Genomic DNA, 25,413 nt, shown 5'->3' with positions numbered 1-25,413 from the left:
GAGGTGACTGCCTTTGTCCACCCCATGCACCATCAGCTGACCATGGTCAAAGACAGGTTCGGTGGGGGTCTGGAAGAACATCACCTCCTTCTTTTTAGTTAGGGAGGGATCTCCAGCCCATCTACTGTGTAGTGTGGTCATCCATGGCTGCAAACTGAGAGACAGGAAAATGAGTATCTGGCATTTTTAGCCTCTGTCATGGGAGGCAGACTCTGCCAGATTAAAAGAAAGGAGGGGAGAATAAAATAATTTTATACAGATGTCAGCACCTAGCATTTTTGTAAACAATAGACTCGTAGATAAAACTCTGGGTTTCGTTGGGAACTCTTCACTCTGTAACACCTGAGATAATTGTGCAGCTTCTCTCCAACAGCCAGCGATATGCTTGCCTAATTCGTTTGTCCCCAGTCCCTGCCCCAGTGTGTGGTCAGGCTGCAAAGCTTTGGCTTTGTAGTGACCCATGTGTCATCCCCAACTGCAGGCCCTCCAAGACATGCACATGGTGCCTGCCTTGCAGATTGGATTCCTCTATTGTAGCCCTGGTGTGCATCATCACAGAGTATGTGAACGAGGGCTTGGGCACAGCCAGCAGCTTTGCATTCCTGTGAGGTTTACTTGCTTTGCAAAACTGGATATGGTAAAATATTTATATGGTAGCCTTGCAAACCATTACTGAGCCCCTGCTTGGCCCTGAAAGGAATGGGGGCCATTCTATGGAGAAAGCAGGCAGAAGGCCTGGTGGGAAATCCATCAGATGTCCAGCAACACTGACTAACCCACAGGAGTCCATCTGCTTGCACCCTTCTCTTCCAAACCAAGCACTAGTAGTGCCTGTTCAGTAAACCCACTGGCCATTCTGTCTCTCATCTCCTCAAATTGCAAACCAGCCACAGCAGCAGCAAAGGTTTCTTCCCTATCGGACCAGCGCGGCATATGAAAGCCGTTCCTTCTCCTCCCTCTTTCCTGATGAATTTTTCATCATTAAAGGGAAAATGTCATTTTGGTGACAGATATTAGTATGATTGGTGTCAGGAATGAATCTTCCTTTCTCTGTCAGCCTTGCTTCACACAATCCTAAGACAATGTTCTGTTAAAAGGCCACTTCCATTTCAACTCAAGCAGCATTCGAGAAGGGCAGACCCTGGCTGTGATGGATGGGTTTAGTCAAGGCTGGAGCTGTGCCAGGGAGTGCAGCTGGAGCCTGACTGGTCCACCACCAGGCGAGCCGGAGGAGGTTTCTGGGAAACCCATGTCTTACTTCTGGCTGAATTCTGTTGGGAGCGCAGTCTTAAAAAGGGGAAACCTGCAGCTTTATTTGGTGACAAGGCTCTAAGAGATAGGAGATTTGCCATGATCAGTGCCATATAGAGTGATACAAATCCAAACACTTACATTGGAGAGCTGACCTAGATGTGGAAATTTTTGTTTTCTTTCAGCAGAAATGTAGGCCAACCTCTCTAGGTGTTTTTCTAGGTGCAGATCTGAGCCTTGCATGAGCTGGAGGTAATAATATTTTCCCCTCTGCATCGTACCTCATCCGATGCTCTGCATAGAATAATCTTTTGGAACTCATTTAGAGCTCAATTTCCTCACACGTGAAATAAAGATAATAGTACCTAGTCTATCTCTCTCAATTACTGAGAGATCAGTTCAATCCAATGAACTCATACTCTGGGCCACAGACTTTACCAGGCCTTGGGGTGGTATGAAATGAACAAGAAATGGTACCTGACTTCAGGGAGCTTAGATGAGTTCAGACAAATATATGGTCAACTTTAATCAAACCATATATATATATATATATATATATATATATATATATATATATATTCTGCAAAGGGTTTGATTTTTAACTAAAGGGGGAGAAGGGCAGAGGGAACATCAGTAAAAGCAATTTTTCATGAAGGAAATGGAATTTTAGCTGGTCCTTGAAGTCTGAGTGGGATTTAGAAAACTGTGAACAGAAGAGAAGGGGATTCTGGCAGAGCCAAATAGGCAAGTGTCTGAGATACAGAGAGAAGCTGAAGAGTCAAGGGGTGATGGCTGAAGGTAGAGGTGGGACCGCAACAGGGACTAAGCCTGGAAAGTCGGCTTGGGATACTTCTAAGGGCCTTGATTGCCAAACTTGGGAACTTGAGCTATATGTCATAGGCAGGGAAACACCAGAATTTTCTGAATAGGTAGCAAACATTACTGAGCTATGCTTTAGAAAGATAGAGCTAGCTTTGGGTACAGAACTATTTATATCAGGAGCTGTCTGCTTTTCCTGACCCAAATCTTATTTTTAAAGTATTTTGTCATATCCCTATTACTATGCAAAATTAAGTTCATGGATACAATAAGCTACCTATACGCTTACTTTAAAAAATGACCTGTATAATGTCCTAAACGGATCTACGAGAGAAATAAATAGAAAGTGGTTGATAATCAAATAAGTGTAAAATACATCTTTAAGCACAGCAATATCATAGGATGTGATGAAATGTAGATGCCTGTGTCCCTATATAGACTCCCCATGAATATGATGGCTACAGTACAGAAAAGGGGGGCAGAATTGGTGACTCAGATCCCGGGAGAAGTGATGCCGCGCCGCTGGTTGTGAGATTTTTCAAACTGGTGGTTGTTCAAACTGATGAACAAATCAAAGCACACTCTTCTCTGAGCTTACAGGTAGTTTCATTCCTGGAGGATTAGGGAGCATTAAAACTTCGCAAAGATGTTGTTTATATAGTAAATGGAGTACATCCTAGGCTTAGATTAAAAAAAAAAGGGGGGGGCGCCTGGGTGGCTCAGTTGGTTAAGCGACTGCCTTCGGCTCAGGTCATGATCCTGGAGTCCCGGGATCGAGTCCCACATCGGGCTCCCTGCTCAGCAGGGAGTCTGCTTCTCCCTCTGACCCTCTTCCCTCTCGTGCTTTCTATATCTCATTGCCTCTCTCTCTCAAATAAATAAATAAAATCTAAAAAAAAAAAAAAAAGGAAAACGGAAAAAAGAGGTTTCACTCACCTCAGTCCCTGGGGGGCACTCGACATCTATGACTGAATATCCTGTGCGTCGCTGAGTGTCCAGGCTCCTGGGCCCCCATGCACGAAGTGGCAGGACTGTCTCCATAATTATGGTGACAGCCAATCTCCCCCACCCCCAAACTTTTTACCACTCCCCAAGGAGTCTACCCTGTCCCTGTGAGAAAGCATTGGTTTAGGTAGAAGCAGGGTTGGGGGCAGAGAGATGAGTTAAGATTTAATTAAAATAGTAGAGGAAAGAAATGAGGGCAGCCTTAGTGGTTAGTGGAGTCCAGAAAGGAGGAAAAAATGCAGGAGACGTGCGCACACAGAAGTAAGATAAGGGGTGTCAATGTCCCCGGTAAAGTTTAAAGCGCTATGCAAATATTTTTGCTGTTAGAGCTAAATGTCATTATATCCACTTCACAGAAAGGAAATCTGAAGTGCTAAAATGGTGCAGTGACTTTTCCAAAGACATAGAACAGGTCAGGAATTGCATTAGACACCGAATGCCTCACACCTACATTTTCACTATAATTACGAATACAAAGGAGCTTCCACTCAGTGTGGAGAATTATAAGCAGAGAACTGGAGCAGAGCAAATACAAAGATGGAAACAACTTGTGGAAACAGTCAAATTCCAAGGGCTCTATTTAGCACCTCCTTATATTGTGGAATGCCTGGGAAACTAGGATTCCAAACAACAATCGAGATTCTACCATCCAACAACTTCCATGTTTGCTTATGCCTCTAAATATTCATCAGTAACATTTAAGACAAAGGAAAGAGATAATTACAAGGGGAGGTTTTTTTTTTTTTCAAGATATTAAAGGTTAACAGGATTCTTGGCATTTGTGTCCTGTCAATTTCCATGTAATTATGCTCAATTCCCAGAATTCAGAGTCAGTTGTGCCTGTTAATGCTTAAAGATGGTATCCTTGGAAAATAACTTATAAGATCGTTTCTCAAATTTTTCAGGTTCAAACCAAGCATTCTGGCTAATATTCTGATTATTATTAATGTTATTCTTGCATAGAGTGTGCTAGGAGGTCATAAGTTGATTGTAGGGATTAGAGTGGATTTTTTTATGAGTGTGGTGAGTTAGCTTTCCCAAGAGCAAAAGGAATGCACTGAAAATATTTATAAAACCTGATTTATAAGCTTCTCTTATTTTGGTCTGATAAATAACAAGAACATGGAAAGGGCACCTCAGTTCCTTGGAACTCTACTGCCCCTTGGAAGAAAGAAGGGGGTCTGGTAGAGATGTCTGTGTAGGGGAAGAAACAACTAAATGGCTTCATGGAAAAATACTGAGACTTTCAAGTCTAGATGTTTTTACATGTTTATTCATTCAATCATCCATCTTACACTGATTTATTATTGCCTGTATTTTACCTTGTTCTGTGCTGAGATAAAGTGATTATGAATAAGACACTGTCTACTTTTCTGTTTTCTTGTAATCTTGCACTTTTCCTTTGTAATACGTATTCCACTTGTGATTCATTGATTATCTGTACAATTATTTCCGATGTTCATCTTTGCAGCAGACTGTGGCTTTGGGGGATGGACCAAGAGCCTGACAGTCTCTGTTATATCACACCACCTACTTAGCACAGACCCGTGGCATAAATGTGAGAAACCTGCTTTCACCCCAGCTGGACAATCAGAAGCAATCTTTCCAACTAACTTATTTAAACCTTGATTTGGGGGAAACTTTTCTAGAGCCCTTCTGGTCTTGGGTTTCCCATATCTCTGGAGCACTGGGGCCCCATGCATATTTTTCAGCTGCATCTTCATGAAATGAAAGTGACTAACAGAGCTTCCCTAATGAAGTTATAGTGAAGCAAACCAGGGGGGAGCACAAGATAGGCACCCAGCTTGTGTCATGTCCACCCTATCTTTATACACAGCCCAGTGTATTATCTATTGTTTCGGACTATGGCTTTCACGATGATCTTTCACTACGGTGAAAAATGAAGAGTTATATGTAAAACTAATTGCTCCTCATCATATCCTGGAAGGTAGCTGACATAGGGAAGTGATGAGGTGGAGAAAAAAGGCCACGGGACCAAGAGTTTAAAGACACATATTATAACTCAGTTCTGGTTGTGTGAAGTTGAGCCTTTAGAAGGAAAGAGTCAAGGAACCTGGAGTATATCTGGAAACAATGCTCAAGGAGAGAGTGAGCGCAGGTAGAGCAGATGTCTCAAGACGTTAAGAATAGAAGTCAGGAGTCAAACATGGAGGACATAGCCACCGGAGAGGAGGATAAGAGCAGAAGGCAATCCGACGAACTCTGTCCAAAGGAGGCTTTCCCCTGCTCAGGGTTGACTTTGCACACAAAGCACACACACATTTTCCTGCAGCGTTTCAAACATGCTCCTACTGATTATACACAAATATGCTAGGATGGGTGTGCTGTAAGGTGTGCGGGGGCGGGGGAAGGACAGGCATGATTCCATTATCTCTAGTGATGTGCACGATAGAATCACTGAGCAGAAGGGAACATGACATTAGAAAGGTCACAGCAGGTCACATCAATTCAGATGTCCTAGTTACCTATTTCAGACAGTGGCAGTTTTGCATGGGAATCCTCCTTCAAAGGTTAGAGATATACATCAGACATCCCTAACCTAATAAACCCGTATACATCTGTCACCCATTAATTTATCCCAGCCTTCCCTTATCCTATTGAGATACTATTTCTGCCTGTATAACCTTTTATACAAACATGCTTGTCTTTATCCTTAAACTTCCATCTTCCAATTTCTTGGGGTGCTTTGTTTTTTTAACTTCTAGCTAGAGTTTGGTCATGAAGTCAGATCCACCCTATCTTTATACTTCATGAATACCAAATGTCTTTCATCTTCTTACTGTTTCTTCAGTGGAAATCCCTGCCAGAAAATCTTTTTAATTTTTGAATTTTTCCCAGCTGTACTAGTCAATTTCCCCAAATACATATAAGAAACCTATTAAGTGCCAAGTATTGTGTTAGGCCTCAGGAATATAACAGAGGGAAAGACAGCATTTAAATGATTAGAAAGAGCGTGAATACTACAACTACTGATGCAATGAGCATTTACCCTCTTCAAATGGAAGAGTTAAAGCCAGGTCTTTGGAAGAAGTTAGAACTTACAAGGATGAATAGAACTTAGCCCGGGTGATGCAGGGGCAGTATCTTAGGCAGGAATGCATCCTGTGCAAAAGGCCAGAGTTGAGAAAGAGGAACCTGTGAGGGATCAAAATAAGAACAAATTAAAATAAAGACTGATATGACTATATAAAGGAAGACATGACAGGAGAAAAAGGTGAAAACAGAAGCCACATCATGAGGTTCTCGGAAGCCACATCAAAGATGTGGGGCTTTGGGGCGCCTGGGTGGTTCAGTCGGTTAAGCCTCCGACTCTTGATTTCGGCTCAGGTCCTGATCTCAAGGTCCTGGGATCGAGCCCTGTTTTGGGCTCTGTCCTCAGTGCAGAGTCTGCTTGTCCCTCTCCCTCCACTCCTCCCCCCAACTTGTGCTCTCTCTTTCTCTCAAATAAATAAATAAACAAATAAACAAACAAAGAAAGAAATAAAATCTTTAAAAAGGAAAAGATGTGGGGCTCTACTCAAATTACCGCATGGAGCCACAGAAGATTGAATCGGCAGAGTGACGTGGTCAGATTTTCAGGAAAACTTTAGTTCCCATTTTTAGCTTGAAATAGATCTGACAAGGGCAGCTGAAAGAAATCCATGTGAGAGAGAGGCTCACCATTCCAGAGAAGACAATAAGGAGGGAGGATATCCTAGGCTGGCGCTGGGCAGCTGAGGTTGAGCAAGGTGGCCAGACATGAAAGATATTTCGATGAAGAAGCCACGTGAGGGAGAAGGATTGATTGGATTATGTGAGTGGGCAGCCGTGAGGGAGAAGGGATTGAAAGTGACTCCCGATGACTGACTTCAGAAATCCGGGCACGGGAGTTTCCTCTGTTATTTGTGAGTGACAATAATAGCTATTAGAAGTAATATTTGAAGAATTTTCACACAGTAACTTTAAGGAAAGGTAACATCTCTTTCTTCGTTTCTATTTTTCCCAATATGCTTCTAATAGCTTTCATAAAATATGTGACTCAACTTTTTTTTTTTTTTTTGGCAAAATACCCTGATATTTCCAGACAATATTCCACAGTACCATACTCCAAAATGTGTTGTAGGGATCATAGCTTGGGAGTCACTGGCCATGACTATTTCCAACGTGTTTTTTCTGGGTTGTAGAAGAATAACCACTAGCCACCGTTTGTGGCATCTGCACTGCACGCCAGGGTTTTCCAGGTACCATCTCATTTAACCCTCACAGCAAGTATATGAGGTAGGTGATATTCATATTTAATAGAGGAGGAAATTGAGGCTCTGAGAGGTAAGAAAATCATCCAAGGTGAACCTAGCAATTTGAAGAGCTCAGCCTGCAAACCAAAGCCATTTACCCCAACATCCACTCCTGATGGCTGTTCCTAATTCCACTGCCCAGAGTCCAGCATCTTAGAAGTGCACTTTATTTATTTATTTATTTACTTACTTACTTACTTACTTACTTATTTACTTATAGAGGGTGAGCAGAGGGGCAAAGGGAGAGGGAGAAAGAGAATCTTAAGCAGGCTCCCAAGTCCAGGTCAGAGCCTGATGTAGGGCTCCAGCTCACAACCCTGAGATCATGACCTGTGCTGGAATTAGGAGTTGGTCACTTAAGCGACTGAACCACCCAGGCACCCCTTAGAAGCACACTTCAGATGTTTTCTCCTAAAAATATGTTGAATTGCATTTGCCCACTTCTCTGCACACTCACATAACTTTGTGGATTGTTTGCAGCTCATCCATGTTACCTGCAGATTTAATCACTTAAGGGAAATTAATATCTTCTGCAAAGTTGGTCGAGTTCTCTATGAATTCCCTCTGACCTCATTGATAAAAATATCACATTAAGGAATCTAGAATTAATACTTCTCCATATAGAAACATGCCAATCTATTCTTTTTTTTAAAAAAAAGATTTTATTTATTTATTTATGAGGGACAGAGAGAGAGAGAGAGAGGCAGAGGGAGAAGCAGGCTCCCCACTGAGCAGGGAGCCCGATGCAGGACTCGATCCCAGGACCTGAGCCGAAGGCAGACGCTTAACGATCTGAGCCACCCAGGCGCCCCATGCCAATCTATTCTTGATTTGTGCCTTAGTTTTAAGCTAATTCTCCACCTTTGAAAAAGAAGATCATCTCCTCATTACCCACTTTGTTTTTAAGGCATCTTTGATCTTGACACCTTGTCAAAACTGTTGTGAAAACTTAGGTAAATTATTTTCACGTGTTATCCCTTATTCACATGTACACTCAAAACATTTGCCCGTTCTTTTTCCCCCAGGTTCAATGCTACCTGGGCACCAGTTAAGTCCATTCCTCCAAACCACTCACAAGTTGCTCTATTTCACTACCTGCCGCACCCCTTGGGAGCTTTTTGGCAAACCAGAGGAAGAAAATGTACAAAAGGTTTAGGGAAACCATTTCTTTCCAGGAGGGAAAGCCCACATCCACTCTCAGGTTAGGAGGAATGAGATGTTCTCACTGTAGACTTCATTGCTTCCTTGTGAAAGTACTCAAACTCCTAATGGTAATGCATAAAGATGGGCAGATCAGGTAAAAGTCAGGATGATGCAGGAGCCTACAGAAATGTGTTCAATTATTTCTTGAATTTTGAAGACTAAATAAAATAGAATAAAGATGCTTTGAATGTGGAGGATTTTTTTTTTTAACTGAAGACACTGTACGGATGGTGTGGTGTCTTTAGACTAACTTGACAGCAACTGAAGTAAAGAAGGAAAAAGGAAGTGGGATGGTTTGTGTATTAGCTGAGTTAGACACCCGAAGAAGCATGGCTTCTGTAGGCAGTGCAAATGCAAGCCTTCCTCAAGTAAATAGTTCAGAATGCATTTTGTCCTCTTAAAAATGTGTGGGATGGCTTCCAATCTGCCCACCTTTTCCTCATCCATGTCCCATATTCCCCTACCTACCCATGTCCTTCTCTGGCTCCATCCCTCTCCCCACCACCACCTCCTCTCCAGGCACCTGCAAGGCAAACAGTGAGCACTTCACAAATTGAACTCGGGGATCTACACCTTTAGAAAACTTTGGGTAAATTATTTTAATCTCCATCACGTCCCACTCCTTGAGGAAAGTTAACTCAGCTTGAACACTAACCCATCTGATTAGGTGTTTCTTTTTAATCCACATGTTGTACTAGTAAAAGCACTTGCTGAAAACGGTGGGTGAGTGAGGGAGTGTGTGCATGTGTGTATGTGATGTAGCAATGCTGTAAATGTGTTACAATCAAAGCAAAATAACATCCCAGAAGTTCAGCCAGGACCACATTTATAATAAAAAATATTGATTGATCTCAGGGATAGCAAAGATCAGTTCTACCCAATTACACTCTCACTGCCCCTTCTAAAGCAGTGTGACTCAGGGATTATTTCACAGCTCTTAGTCTTTTATATACAGCTGTTATTATAAAATGGTCTTTGTGACACATAAGATACGTGTAACATTTATATATGTATATTTGCATACATATATGCATGTATGTAGAATTTGCGAAGTATCCTAAATGGTTATCCTAAGAAACTCAGGAGAGATTGAGACAAAAACACAGCACAATGAATCTCATACATGAGGTCCAGGAGGGAAAAAAAAATTGCTAACAGAAAGGAAAGAAAGTGAGAGAGAGGAATTAAAAATAAAAAGAAGACGAGGGATAGAGATAAAGGGAATGCACAAGCTCTTAAGGCAGAGTTGGGGGAAAATAGGCCCTCCAAAAGTCAAAACACACAGGGTATAAAACTTACTAGTTGAGTTGACCTCTAAGACCCTTCCAACCATGATATTCTAATAGTCTTAGTCTTAAAAGGATGGCTTAAATATTCTCTTTTATGGCTGGATGCCTAGCATAGACTATGATCTAGATAGCCATGTCCCAGCTAGGCTTTAGGGGAAGATTCCCAAATGGGCAATTAATTTAGATTTAATAGGACAGTTACTGTAAGTTTAAATAAATGCCAGTTAAATATTAACAGCGTATTTATTGAAGATTAACATTGCTGGTTGCATTGTGGGATTTTCTTTTCCTTAAAGAAACCCTTTATCAGAAGACTTTTAATCATCTTGGCTCTGCCGTCGGCTTACCTTAGATGCAGGGCAGCTCTTTTTATTGCTTTGTTCAAACAGCGCTCTGAATTGTGAAGTGCATACCTTGGTGCGGGAGAGAGTGGAAGGACATGGGGAGAAGGGCTTTTTCTCTACAGGAAGGACTGATAAGTGAATATGAAGGAGAAAGTGCTTTTGAGGAGAGTGTCAAGAAGCATTAAAACTATAGGCTATGAGAGTTAGAAGGGCCCTTGGAAGTCACCTAAACCAAACTCTTCCTTTAGAAGCAAAGCGGAAGTGACTTGAGCACCCACATGCAGCCAGCAGGTGGCAGGTGATACCCTAGACCCCTCAGGCCCCACTGTGGAGCCGCCATCTTACTCTAGGGGTTCACTTTTAAGAGGGCATTAGCCCCTTTAGATGCTTTAGGAGGCATAAAATCTTCTCAAAGACCCATATATCATGAAGATGCTGGTTCTTCTGACAACTAAAAACTGAGAAAAAGAAACTAAGAATTCAGAAAAGCACCTTATCTAAGGTGACCTAATGATGGTCTGAGTTGACACTAGAACCCAGATCTTTTGGTTTACAAAATTATACTTATATAACGTCACCTCCAGTAAAAAGTACAACTGAAACTGTATGTTTCCGAGCAAATTTTTATCTCTTCTGTTGCTGCTCTTGGCTAGCAAACAAGGAGTAAAACCACTAAAGAAAATGCAGAGGAAAGGTTAAAGAGAAAAATGAGTAAAAGGCAATTGTTTGGAGAGAATAGAATTCAGGGGTAGATGCAGGCCAGCTTCCTCTGACAGTAAACTCGGGGTGTTAAGTTCCAAGTTGGGGGCTGGTGAGATTGTCATTCAGAGGGCTCTTTCTCTATGAGAAGTCCCAACCCAACTCTGGCGTGGCTGTATCTCATGACCATCAGAACTGGTGTCTGTCTATGCAGGTAGATGGATTTGTATGCATGGACCCTTCGATCCTTTCTACAGAGGTAATGAGGCTAATCCTGAAGCAGTGTTCTGGGGGGTTCTACGGTAGGAATTAGGAAAGATGAGGCAAGCACAGGCTATTATTGTCAAATGATGAGTCTACGATCTAGACCTGAGGAGGCTCTGAGTTCAGCCATCAGGCACATAGGAACAAAGAAGGGCATAAAGTTTCCTGGAAGGAGTGGAAGGAGCTGAAGGAATTTGGAGTGGATTGCTCACTTAATGATGGGATGGAGGTGTCTCATCTTTTGTTCAGGTTTTTCTCACTACGTTTCACTTATATGTGGGAGCGCAACAGATCAAAGTTCCCATGCTGCCACATGAAGAGCAAGCCCTATCCCGTTTCTCAAGCACAGGCTGTTTCCCACAGGCTTATATCCTGTGTGCTTTTGTAGAACACTGATGCTGAGACACTCTGGTGGGAGCTGGAGGGGCACCCTCCTCCTGTCCTGGTTTGAAGGCTAAGCTACTTCCCTTTTATGACCATGTCTCAGCAGGAAGTGTCTGCTGTTTTGTGATGAAACCTCTCAGGATCTGTATGCTGGTGGTGTTCACAGGCCTGTGCTCAGTGGGCTGCCCCTGGGTTCTCTGAAGATCAGGCCCTAGCACTCCTCTGTCCCTGCTGGTCCCTGCACAGTGGCACCTGCATTTTCATCCTCGCCGTGTGTGTGATAGGCCTTTGCCGAGCTCTTTACATCTACTGTCTTATTTCCTCCTCACACCACTGCTTTGTGGTAGGTACCACGATGACCATTATTTCAAAAATGAGGTTATTTCCCCAAAGTCAAGGTCACACAACTAGTGATGAAGATGATGAGTGTTTGACTTCTGGTCTGTCCCATTCCAAAGCCCACTCACGGTCATTCCTCATTGTTAAATTTGTACTGAAAACATCAGTAAGTGAATGAACACGGAGTGTTGGAAGAGTTAGAGGTTTTCAGTCAGAATTCTTCAGATGTACCCGTCCTTAGTTTAAATGAGGACAACCTGGGATGCCTGGGTTGCTGTCGTTAAGTGGCTGCCTTCGGCTTATGTCATGATCCCAGAGTCCTGGGATCGAGTCCCATATCGGGCTCCCTGCTCGGCGGGAAGCCTTCTTCTCCCTCTCCCACTCTCCCTGCTTGTGTTCCCTCTCTCGCTGTCTCTGTCTCTGTCAAATAAATAAATAAAATCTTAAAAAAAAATAAATAAGGACAACCTGAGAACATGAAAGGTAACTTCTGCCCATGCTCCTTCCTGTCTTGGGTTGCGTGCCTTTTCTCCTCTCTGCCCGCAATGAGATTCCTGCCCACACCACCTTCCCCCTTCATCTCCACACAATGAAGTCCCGGATTAAAGTCATTTCTTGGGGAAACGTTTCCTCATCTTCCCAGATTCCGTGAGAACCTTCTGTCATATGCATTCTCTCATTTCCTGCTTATCACAGCTGGATGTACTCTTTTGTAAAGTCATTTCTTTAATATCTGTCTGCCCTGCTAGACAGTGTGTTTTACGAGGGTAAGGCTCCTGTTGATTTTGTTTTTGTCTCTCTCATCCACAGCTTCAGTGCACTGCCTAGCCCACAGATGGCATTTAGCGTGCACTAAATGCCCATTTGACGTACAGATGAATTTCTCACTTACGTTTATAAATCTTTGAGTCTACCTCCTCCCCTCCTAATGCCACTTTAAATGAAGCTTGGGAAACCATGGTCAGTGCCTGGAAATCTGCACAAGCTAATGGGTCAAACAGATTCCAAGGGGGAGGTATATTCCAGCTTGCTTTGCTTAGCACTGAGAATGTTCTCAAGGGCTTATAGGGAGCGTGGGGTTGAGTTCATTATAACTTCAAAAGTCATGGATGTAAGTAAAAATAAGACCACTGCCAAACCTAACAGCCACTAGACTATAAGCAAATCAAAGGCAGGGGCTATGTCTTTCATTTTGTATCACTAACTCCAACAAGATTCCTGCTGTATCGGAAGAGCTCAAACTTTACCTGTCAATGTTTACTGAATACACTGAATTCAGTTGAATAATTGGATACCCAGAGGTATTCTGAGCAGTAGCAGTATCACTTTTTCAGTAGTTTTCTCTCTTGCCCAAAGATGTAGCAGCCAAAGGAGATATTTTATTCGTTAGCTCTGAAACAGTGTCCTTACCTGACATGTGTAGCAGAAAGCTCTATCGGAACAGGAGCCAGGCATCCTGAGTTGTAGTTCTGATTTACCAGTTATGACCTTTATGTCCCCACAGTAACTACCTCTCCCTCCTGGGTTCAATCCCCCACTTATGAAATAAGTGGGTTATATGAAATATCTTCCAAGGTCCCCTCTGACCATATCATTCTGTGATTCTTATGACCCAAAACCTAGGGAAGGAAAGATTCTGCCCCAAAGATCCCTGGCTTGTGGGGTGCTCCCCTTTGGGCATCTGGCTTTTGCTTTTTCAAAGTGCACCTGGCACTTTGATTTTAATTGTTCATTGTGCTCTCCCTTACTTTTCCGTCTACCTAACGATTATTCTTCTGACCATCTCTCCCCTTTATGTACCTCTTAGAAAGTCGTGTGGCTTTCAAAGTCCATAGATAGCCTAACCTTTGCCACTTCTCCCTGCTCTCCTTTTCTCTTCTCTCTATTCGTGACCCCTTTTTTCTCCTCGGAGGCTGCTTTCCCTTCTTCAAGTTGCTCTTTTGCTCTATCTGTTGAAATCCTAATATGTTGGACTCTAGCCCAGATGAACAATGATTTTATTTTGATCTTATATTCACATAGGTGGAAAAGAATAGCATGTATTTTTCAGAGTCCAGCCCATCCCTGTTCCCCTAGAGGCAGCTCTTTATCCAGATCCACACTGCCCTTTCTGATTAAACTTCTCAATGTCTGCTCTGTGCCAAGCCAGTCTAACTGCCCAGCATTTCTCATCTTCCTGCCTGAGCTCCTATTTGGAATCTCCACCAGGAGAGGGGGGCCTTTAGCCTTTTTAGAGAAGGAGAAGCAGAAGTGGCATTTCTTAAGCTAGTGCTCTTCTTTTGGTCTTTTGCGTGTGTGGAATATGCATGGCTCTTTAGTAGCTAACCCTGGCTTGCTGTAGATAACAAAGAGTAAAACAAAAACAACTGCTGATTTCCCTTTGGATGGGAATTTCTTTCTTTTTCCAACTCTGCTTTAGCATGTAGATGCTACTGCTGCCAGAAGTCTCTCTCTACCCCTGTCTCCTCACCTGCCTGCACTCTCCAGGGTCTGCATGGCAAGATCTCCCCTCCCCTTTCTTTGCAGTCAAGGGATCATTAAAGGGAGTATGATTGTTTTCTTTTGCTCAGTGTGTGTGTGTGTGTGTGTGTGTGTGTGTGTGTGTATACGTGTGTGTCTGTGTGTGTACGTGTGTCTGTGAGCTTGAAAGGCATTGTCCTATAGATATTTTTATAACCCGAAGCAATTACAGCTGTCAGCACAGAGACAAGATGTGACAAGTTGATTTATGTGTACAGTATATGTGTATGCAGGAGGGAAGGGAGGAAGGAGAGGGAGACGGGGGAAGAAGGTGGAGGTGGGCGCTTGTTAGGATGCTGCTTTCCAGGAGGCAGAAAGGAAGTTGTTTCTATAAAGAACACAAATAATGAAATTGCTCCGACTGTCATCCCTTTTTCATTAACTCAGATATGCTGGGAAAAATAAAATAAATCCAGCAGTTTTTATGAAGCATGAGACAGGATATAAGATAAGCCACTAAGTGTTGGTTGTATTTAGTGATTAGGGGATGGGCAGGGAATTGACATATGATTTTGATTTTGATCTTCATCTATTCAAACAACTTCATCAAGGAGTTCAGATGAAATGGATTCTGCCTTGTTAACTGCACAGACATCTCTGGTCTTTCACCACTTTCTAAACTTCCATTTTTGTTTTTTCTTCGTTTTTTCTAATTTTATTTTATTATGTTATGTTAGTCACCATACATCATTAGTTTTTTATTATTATGTTATGTTAATCACCATACATTACATCATTAGTTTTTGATGTAGTGATCCACAATTCATTGTTTTTGTATAACAAACTGCCGTTTTTGAATAAAGTTTGGGTCCTTGGGCCCAGAGGGCAGGTAGGAGGTTGTAAGTTGTTTTTCTCTCTGTACCCTGAGGCTTACCTGAGCTCTGCTGGGTTTCCTGCCTGATGCTGCAGCTCAGCACTTTCCCTTCATGGCCAGAGACAAAGATGGTTTGACTGTCTTAGATCAATGACATGCATACTGGTATAAACCAAACATCTTAAAGAGCCCCTATGAAGAATTATTTTCCTGCCCAGTCATAATAATGAAGTGGTGGCAGACAAAATGTATTAATAAAGCATCTTCCACCTTAAATGGATTTCTAAGTGTTTTCCTGTAGAGTTAATCATGTTATGTAGGTCCCTTGGGGAAGGCCGGTTGTTGTCATTATCCACATTCCCAGATGCAAAAAAAACTAATGCTCATTTGTACCTACCGGGGAATTAGATGCAAGAGCCAGGACTAGAATTTATTATGAAAGGAATCATCCGTGCCATTCCCAAGCCTGTAGGGAAATGACTCCAAAGCCCAGAACGAATCCCTCTCCCTTCCCCACCACTGTAATTATTTCCAGCTGATGGTGAGGATGTGTGTACACAGAGGGGTTGGTGGGGGAGCATGAGGGACAGGTAAAATGGATAGATGGTTGATTAGAGGTAACTCCTTGATTTTAGGGAAAGAAGAACCCCAAATTCAGCAGACTATAAGTCATCAAACACAATCTTACTCTTTACTTACTATTTCCGGAGTTTCCCATTGTAAAATAGACATAAAATAGGGTTCTTGCAAGAATGGACTGGTGTAAAAATAGGCTTTTCTCTTCTTTTTTTCCCCAAAAATATAAACAAAACTCTCCTGCTCTCTATAGATGCCATTTTCTGATTTTGCTTTTGCTTTTTTTTTTTTCCTGATAGTAAAGTCATTTCTTGCAGCCATAAGTTGACAGTTGACTTTTTTGGTGTTATATATCAAATGGTCCCCACTGGCCAAAAGTAGCAGAAGGGTTTCCCTGAGAATTTAATCTCAGGAGAAGTCACCAGAGATGAGGAAAAATGATCCTAATGATGGATTAATTGAGAGCTTCAGTGTAAAGTTGCTCAACTTTTCTGGTTGATCCATTTCTGGTCAACTATTAAAACGGAAAAACACGTTTGCTCAGTCTGTCTTTGTTACCCTGGAGTATGGCTCCCACATCTGCAAACTGTACCTCCATTCCTACCAATCTAAAGCAGTTAGAGGAGGGAGTAGGAGGGGGAAATGCATGTTTCATCTCTAACACACGTGTCATCTACGTGTAAATGGTAGTTATTATCTGCAAGGTGTAAGGACTTCTCTGGCACCAGGACTCTTATAGTTAGAATGATTCAATCTTTTTGGTGTTGGCTGGATGGCTTTGGGAAGAACATTTTTCTGTTATTTAACAGGTGTTGAATAAAACCAGCTTCCTGGTTGGATCTGATAGAAAGTTGAGGGAGAAAGAAACAAAGTCACCTTTGGTTGACCCTTCTCTATCCCCAGGGAGAATCTGGGTCAGTGTAGGGGGCTAAGATCTGGGAGTCCTTGAGGAGAGAGTATTCTAGTGTTGGCGCTGCTGTGTGGGCTGGGATGTTCTGGGCTTCTCCCCAGCTCAGGGGCCAGGCCCAGGAAGGGGAATGCACATTCGGTCTGAGCTGAACTTAAGGGAGAAATTAAAATGTAGGTATGTAGGGACCCACAGCAGCCAGAGAGGAGAAATGACAGGAAATGAGGCAAATTCGGTTTTTCCCAGGGTTTCAAGAATTCGAAAAACACACCTCTTAAGATGAAATCAGCTCTGCAAGACTGTGAAACCCAGAGAACTTGGGAGTACACAGTATAAATAAAGCAAGTGGCTCACACTCATTCATTTGAATGAGCACTTTTGCAGGGCTAGCATCTTTTAATGTCGACAAAACAAGAATAAAGAATGTAAGTTAGTGTCGGAACTTGACCAAAATTTTGATGCGATTTTGAAGTTTCACATACTAAGGGGCTTCTGTGATTTTGCATTTATTTTATATATGGAAGATCTCTGTTTAGAATGGTGGTGTTGAGTCTCCGGTGTTTGAAAGTAGCTTTCCTGGGGTGGGCGGGGTGCTGGTAGGGTGGGCGTTGACTATTGAATAAAAATTAGATTATTCTAAAGCATCCTTCCAACACTGTAAATTTACTCTAAATGCTAATGGATTTAATCGGATCATTTTAAAGGTGCATGCAAGCATGCTGCAGGGTTTTCCTTTCCTAGTTAATTAGTTTGTGACCCTTATTAAGATGTCTTGGGCTTATTAAGATTGTGTGGTAACTTTGCCTTTCTTCTTAATTTGGAGGTGACAGATCTTCAAGGGGGGAAATGGTTAAACTCCTCGCCTTGGCTGGTGCACTACCGCGGCGCGGCGCGGCAGGGGTTAAGGTGGGCGCCCGCGCCCCGCGCCCCGCGCCCGCCCGCCGGGATGAGCGCGCAGTCCGCCCGCTCGCTCGCCGGCGGCCCCGGAGAAAGTGGCGGTCAGTGATGGAGCTGCTGCCATGACAACCCCGGCGGTCGGGGCCCGCGCGCGTCGGGGCTGCTCCCGGGAGGAAGGCGGCGCGGAGGCCGGGGGCGGCCGCTGAGCGTGGCGTCCGCGCGGCTCCGGTGCCGGCTGCGCCTCGCCTTGCCCAGCGAGCGAGCGAGGGGCCGCCGCGGTGCGCTCAGCTGGGCCGCTCCTGCCACGGCCGCCGCCGCGGCGCCTGGCCCTGCCTAGACCGGCCGGATCGCAGCGGCTGCAGCGCATGTTTCGGCTCAGAGGAAGTTGACCGAGAGGCTGCCGTAGGAACCCCGGGTCCGGATCGCACGAAGCTCGGCGGAGCCGCCTCCTGCGTGCTCTACTTTCCATCTTGGCTATTGTTACGGATTGTTTTTCTGCCGGCGGTCCTTCCTCCGAAACTTATAAAGAAAGTGTTGGATTCCCCCTTGTTTGAACTGAGGAATTGCAGACCACCTCTGGGGAGCCGGATCTGACCCACCCCCTGTCCCCTTCTGGTACCAAAGTGCTTACTCCACTCCAAAGTGCCATGTCAGAACTGCTAACGGGAAGAAGGAACTCCTGAGACGTGCCCACACCTTTGCACCTGCCTTGCGGCTTCCCCTTTCTTGGCCATCTTCCCCGGCCGAAGCAGCACCGAGGAAGCCTCCTTCGCTGTCCTCCGTGGAATTGGTTATCCGAGGCCGGATTTGGGGGAGGAATATTAGACTTCGAGGAGTCTGCGCGCTCTTCTCCTCCCGCGCCTCTCGGTCGCCGCTAGTTCACTGCTGGGTCCCTGAGCTCGCTCCCTCACCCCACCCACTTCCTGTGCTCGCCCGGGGGGTGTGTGCCGCGCCGCTGCTGGAGTTCTGGGAAGTTGTGGCTGTCGAGGATGGGGGTCTGTGGGTACCTGTTCCTGCCCTGGAAGTGCCTCGTGGTCGTGTCTCTCAGGCTGCTGTTCCTTGTACCCACAGGAGTGCCCGTGCGCAGCGGAGATGCCACCTTCCCCAAAGCCATGGACAACGTGACGGTCCGGCAGGGGGAGAGCGCCACCCTCAGGTAGGGAGCTGTCTTTCTTCTATGAATTGACAATGATGCGTATGGGTTGTGGGGGGAGAGGGGCAGGGGTGCAGGTGTGTGCACTGGCACAGCTGGTACGGAGGTCGCTGGTTCCTTGGGCTGCAGGATTCACGGATGAGCTGAGTGCTCTGCCCCGGGAACGTGGTGGTGTTAGGGAAACGCTCAGAGGTTGGGGAGATGAGCTGTTTCCCCAAAACTGGCCTCCTTGGCTCGGGACTTGGTAAGCATGAGGGGCGGCTGAGGCAGGGAGCCACCGCGATTGAGGACAGTGGCCTGGGCACTATGTGTGCCCGAACCTAGTGGCCATGGTGACTGGGGACCTGGCTGGGGCTCAGCGTGAACTGTCGTCTCTGAAGTTAATGAGTCCCAAAGGACAAGTCTGGCTTCGTGTGAATGCCTTCACTCTGCCCATGCTATGAGGAGTTGCCAGTGGGCTCCTGTACTCCGGCAGAGCTGCTGTTTTGTCCTGGGCTTGCCTGTGTTTGGGCTTTTCTGGGGTGCCTTCATGCCATGAGCCGGTGGGTAGAAGGACATGCTATTTCTTGTCTAAACATGGCTTTCTGAGATTGAAGTCATGGAGGTGTGTCTGATTTGTCCATGGAAATTATCATTTACTCTGGTTAGCTGTTCTCTTGGTGCTGTCCACTAAAGCAGTATGTGCAAAACTCATCTACTGAACAGATAAATTTCAGTGTTGAGTTGGGTCCTGATTGGTTTCTGGGGTTAAGGGTTACAGAAACTGAGGACGAGAAGTGGAATCTTGGTTATGTCTTGTGTAAGTTGGGATGAGTCTGTGTCCCTGAATACCCTGTCTACTGACATGTTAACTCAATTTCCAGTGTCTACACACTGCACCCCTCATAAGAGGGTAACAGAAAATTAGTGATTATAATGGGGAATCTTACTCTCTAGAATTTTAGAAAGAGCATGATTTAGAAGTTAAGGTTCATGAGAAGAATGATTTCTCTGCCTCTCTTTGATTTAATATGCCTTCTTACATAAAGTTTCCCAAACTGGGCCATTGAGCCGACTGCAAGGCAACATGGCAATATTCCTATCTTTTACATATGAAGGTTCTTGGAATGATAATGTTGGTGCTGGTGTCCATTGTTGTGCCCCTGGTGACTGTTCTGCTAAAATTGCATTGTTTATGGATGGTACCCTCAAGGAAATACCCACGGGACAGAAAATGTTGAAGAGGGGGCCCTGGAAGTACAGGGCTGACTTGTCAGAACATTGCCAAAGGAAGTGTGTGATTTAAGGACCCACACAGGGCCTGCAAAGCATCCCATCTTCCACTGCCTTTGTGGAGCTAACGTCCATGGCCCCAGTGAATTCCTAGTTACTCATTGGCTCAGGAAACCCACCTCTTCCACTAAGCCCTTTCGGGACTATTTTGAACAAAGGTTAAATATCTGCCTCCCACCCCAGAATTACTAGATCTGCTTTATAAGGGGATTTCACAGAGCTCGAAAAATGCTGTGATTTCAGACTACTTAACGAGAGATTCAGAAATGAAGCCCTAACACAACACAGTGATGAATTTAGTGTTCTCTGGATGTTCCCTTTGTCCCTAACCCTTAGCTGCAAGCAGTAGTTCCCAAGAGATAAGAAAGAGTCATTCTCACATGTAGAACATTTTAGGAACAGATGGGATGGTAGTTTCAAGGAGAAGGTGGAAAGTAGTCAGCTCTGTGGAGATTTGGAGAAAAAGAAACAGCAAAGGGGCTCTGACAGACAATGATCCCACATCTTAGGAACAATGATGGGGGTTGGATGAGCCAGGATCTGGTTTCAGCCCCACAGGGCAGCCCCCGAGGCTCATGAGAATGGAGACTCTCTGGAGGGTAGCTGAATTCAGCAGATGCTGAGCCAGGGCATGGGCCTTCGTTAGGAACAACTTCTCTTTAAAATTGCATTATCATGTGCTGGCTGCTTCTCTTTCTTTATCTTTCCTTCCATGACTTTCTTGCTTACTCTGGGCTTCCCTGTCCCTTTCAGGCACCAACCTCTGTTTGCATTTTCACATCTGCTCTGGTCTTGTTTAGGTGTAGATGGAGGAAGTGGAATACGATGGGGCTTCCTCTCTAGACCCAGCCCTGCCATGGCATAAAAAGGCCCTCCTAGAACAACTCCTGCCATTCTTTGCCATTCTGTGCCAGCCCCAGGGACTAAATGTCTGACTGACATACAGAAGGAAGACCGTTCCAGTGGATGGAGCCCTACAGAGCAGGGCTTAGAGGAGCCAGAATGTGACTGACACCAACCCACTGGCCAATGGCCTGATTTAGGATGTGAATTGGGCAGCTGGTGTCACAGACGACTTGCACAGAGGAAGCTCATGCCTCTGCAGGATGATCTGCATTCTTCTCAGGCTCTCATGCACTAGAACAAATGAGGTCCACCATGTCGGCGTGTACTTTTGGGGAGTTCAAGGCCTTGAACTCTCAAGCATAGTCTCTGTACTGTGTAATTCTGTGTGCAAAGAAGCAAATAGGAATTTCAGAATGTATTTTGTTTGCACAAAAATTGATACATTTGCACATAACCTGACTCTAGGTTGTAGTCGGCTAGCGGCTCAGGGCTCTGGGATTTTTTGTTTTGTTGCTTTTTTGTGTATTTATGTGGATCGTTTCTTTTTTCTTCCCTCTTTCCCTTCCTCTCTTCCTCCATCCCTTCTTCTTTCCTTTCCTTCCTTTATTTGTTTTTTTGTTCAGCATGTGACCAGGCTACACAGAATACAACTAGGGCACCTCTGCTCTGCCCTGGAGAGCTGCCCTATCCACAGCATGGTGGCTGACCACTAGGGCCATGCTTATAGTTTACTTCTCAACCAGCAGAGGACTTTTTGCTCTGGTTGCATGTTATTCTGCTTTGTTCTCACCAGTTTCATTTTTTGAAGATCTCTTCTAGTCCCCATAGAACGAATGCTTCAGCAGCAGATTCTAATGTGAGGACACTTTTAAAAATGTTTTATTTCATCCAATTAGTCCTAACGATCCTTGCGGAGGTATTGAAAACCTTTCACCCAACAGTGGCTTTGACAGCCGGAAAGGAATCGCAAACAATTTGCAGTCTCCCACTCTTTCTGCCCTCCTGCTGCTGGTCTGTATGCATATTTTTTTTTAAAGGGTGAAGTTATGTAGAACAGAATGTGCAGTAATAAGAACATTAACTAAGGTTTAGGGAGCACTTGCTCTGTGTCAGGGAGAGTTTTGTTTTACATAGTATCCCACCTCTTGTCTCGCCTCCTAATATTAACATTTAACCCTAATAAAGACCCTTTGGGGTAGGTGCTATCCCCATTTTGCAGATGAGGAAACTGAGGCATGGAGAATTTACATCATTTGATTAAGGTTGCACAGATAGGAAGCTTTGAAGCCAGATTATGTGACACGAGTAATAATAATGTTAATAAAATGAATGAATAGCACTGTCAGTGATCGGTCAGTTACTGTGGGTGTTAAATATTTTGTATACATCGTAACATTTAATGCTCACAACAACTCTTGATATACACTTAATTTTCCCTACTTAGTGGCTGGGGAAGCAGAGGCCTACAGCAGGGAATTTAGGTAGTATCACCCAAGTAGCAAGAGGCAGAGCTGGAGTGCTAACTCAGGTCCTTGCTCCGTGATCTTGTGCCCCACACTTTCTCCACTGCATTCTGTGTTCCAATCCCTTGCTGGTACTTAGAGTCTCCTCTAGGCATTCTGGCTTAGACCCTCTCCTGCAAAGTCGCTGAACTTTTTGTGCTCTTTTTCCTCGTGCCTTGGGGGTCAGCCAGTGCTTGGAAAGCAGATATCGTGCTGTATAATGTCATGAGCACTGTGTGCTCCCAGATGTTTCCTGAACAGATAAAATGAATGAAAACAAAACATAAACATCCCCCAGCCTATATTTCATTTGTCTCTTTACTGCATTTCTCCATCATGTTATTTTCAAATACAGCTGTGGTCAACCAACAAAGGCTTATTGAGTGGTTCTTGCAAGAAGGGCCCTGAGCTGGGTTTTGGGGTGTGAAAAGACATGAGGCTTACACTTCATACTCCGGGGTCTTGAGTCCAACTCAAAAGGCCGGGCAAAGAGGTAGCCAACAGATGAGGCAGAGTGTGCCCATTAGCGAATGGGCAGCATGTGTACGTGGGGTCAGAAAAGAGCTTTCTGACTGGACTCCTCTATGGGAATAGTGAAGAAGAAGTGAGGAGTGGGAGAGCCTGAGGTGCCCATCTGTGTGGATGTCACGAATCAGAGACCTTCACTAAGTGTGGCCTGTAGCTTGGCAATTCTGATGAGTGTGCTTCATGCTATCATAGATTCCCCCAATAAGGCAACAGCTAAGAAAGTGAATTATTTCATTGGGATCATATGGTAAGTGAGTATCAGAGGCTGAGCTGTGCCTTCTCTCACTGCACAATGTCTTTTTTTTTTTTTTTTTGAGTTAAGAAAAGAAAGAAAAGATCTGAGAAATGTACAAGATTGAAGTTGGATTTTGACATAGCAACTCCATGGAATAGAACAGAATAATGTTTTTGATATTTGAGAAAACCCATGGCGTGCCCTTCTAAACATAGGGAGCTGTGGCACACTTTATTCATACCGTGTAAAACATTTAGCATTTCATTTTATAACAGATGGGTTCTCTCTTTGTCTCTCCAGCCAGTCCATGGCCTCTTGAGGGCAGGAACTATGCCTTCTTCATGTTTGTATCCCAATACCCAGCACATGACTTGGTCCCTGGTTTTTGCTAACAAAGTCTGAGTGGCTATCCTGCCTGTCTTTCTGCTATAGACATCCTGGCCCTTTCTCCACCTCACGAACATAGAAAATGAATTCTTGCTACAGGGGCTTTCTACCTGTGGTCCTCACTGTTGAGAATACCCTTATCTTTCCAGGGACAGCTATTAATCATTTTGGCTTCAGTTCAGATGGAACCCGCTCCCTGAAGCCTTTACCAACACCCAAATCAAAATGACCCTTACTACCTCCACACATATTACACTGGCATACCATCTGGGATTTGTTTTTCATCAGAGCAGGCATCCGTATCTCAAGTTTTCCTATTTAGACATTTGATTAGGTGTTTATGATCTGTCTTCCCCAACTGAGCTGTAATTTTCTGGAGAAGAGCTACCTTCTCGGTCTCATGCAGCACTGTGTCACCAGTATCTGGCCAATAGAAGGTGCTCAGAAAGTACCTGTGCATGAATGGATGCAGGAAATCTGAGATCACTCTCTTCTCCTTGCCCTTCTCTGTCCCTTTCCCTGAGTTGTCTTGTGTTGTCTTTGCCCTTGGACATGTTCCCGGCTCACTGTCATTTCTGCCTGGGCCACCCAGCTGTGTGAGGTTGCTCTTGAGGAGTTACAAACACACATAATTGGGCTGGTGTCTTTCTGTCAGGGACACAGATGGGCTGTGTCATCTGCCGGTTAGTTCAGAGCTGCACCCATGATGCGGGCTTCCTTTCTGCCAGGTCACTTCCCGACCCAGTCCTTAAGCCTTTGAAGAAATGCTCATCTCTGATGAGGTGTTCAATCCCAGGTGCAGCTCGGGGACATTAGCATTTTCCAGATACGGAGCACCTCTCTGCCCATCCTTCCTTCTCTCCATGTGGAGTTGCTGGCGTGGTTGTCTCATGCTATAACTATCGATTCGTTCTTGATGCGTTAACTCGTTCAGAATAGCAATGCCGCTTGGGAAGCGTGTGTTGTTCCGACTGTGCTGCCCCTCCCAGGATCGACCACCGTGTGCTCACCTCCGGGGCTTGCCAGCCATCTAGCCGGTGGACTGTGGCTCAGAAGAGCACGGACAGATGGGGTTGTGGAGGGAGGCTCCTGGAAGCACACCCAGCCTTTTGAGGAGCCAAAAACTAAAATGGGAAAATGAAAAACCCAACCAGGCTTGGGGCAGAAGGAGAAGGAGTATGCCAGTTGTCACGGGAACCTGGTGAAGAGCACAGAGGGACAGGCTGGGCCCTGGTCCTCCGACACTCCTCACCTGCAAGTATAGGTGCCTTGCAGAAATGTTTCTTTTGAGTTTGAAAGGATTGCAGGGACCAGGGAGTTGAGCTACCTGGTTTTACAGATAATGAGGGTAGTGATAATCAGTCTTGCACAAAGATGCCTTTTGGAAGGGTGAGGTGGTGCTGATACCCAGCCCATGTTTCCCCACTTGGCTGTGAGCTCTAGCGTAGGGCAACCTGTGCCTGAAAGACAGGCCACCTTCTCCTACTAAGTGCAAAATCATCGTGCTGACAGCATCATGACAGTCAGCGAGCATTTATCACTGTGCTCGCATCTCACTGCTGGTCGTGTCTCGCACCGAAGCCTGCGTTCTTAGCCTTCTGCTCCACCTCTGATTCCATATGGGACAACTCCGTTCACTGTATCAGGCTCCATGCTAAGCACTCTGCGAACAGAGTCTTATTTAATTCCACCAGGTTGATGCAATTATTATTCTGATTTTACAGACCAGGAAACCAAAGCACTGAGAAAAGGGAGGCATTTTCCCAGATCCCACAGTCAGATGGTGGCTGAGCCTGGAACTTGGAACCAGTTTTGTGTGACTAGAAGCTGATTCTCTTTTTTGTACCACAGGACTTTTCTCATTCTATCCCTTCTTTGCCTCAT

General features: G+C 44.7%; 1 protein-coding gene across 2 annotated transcripts in view; it reads left to right on the top strand.

Moving 5' to 3' along the window:
* Positions 1–25,413, top strand: part of NTM (neurotrimin) — a 671,796-nt gene that overhangs the window by 253,409 nt on the left and 392,974 nt on the right. Inside the window, exon 2 of one of the 2 annotated variants that reach the window (XM_028120840.2) lies at positions 18,678–18,762. In XM_028120840.2, the coding sequence (XP_027976641.1) occupies positions 18,719–18,762 (44 nt within the window). In that variant the 5' untranslated portion in view covers positions 18,678–18,718. Of the gene's footprint in view, positions 1–18,420; positions 18,763–25,413 lie in introns of those variants that run through there. The other variant, XM_028120839.2, reaches the window with a different exon arrangement.

Source organism: Eumetopias jubatus, unplaced genomic scaffold (assembly GCF_037043125.1).
Source record: "Eumetopias jubatus isolate StellerSeaLion01/CBP00866 unplaced genomic scaffold, mEumJub1_p1.0 scaffold_13, whole genome shotgun sequence".
In the NCBI taxonomy this organism is placed as follows: Eukaryota; Metazoa; Chordata; class Mammalia; order Carnivora; family Otariidae; genus Eumetopias; species Eumetopias jubatus.
The sequence above is the reverse complement of the archived record's forward strand: the minus strand, read 5'-3'. Positions and strand labels throughout refer to the sequence as shown.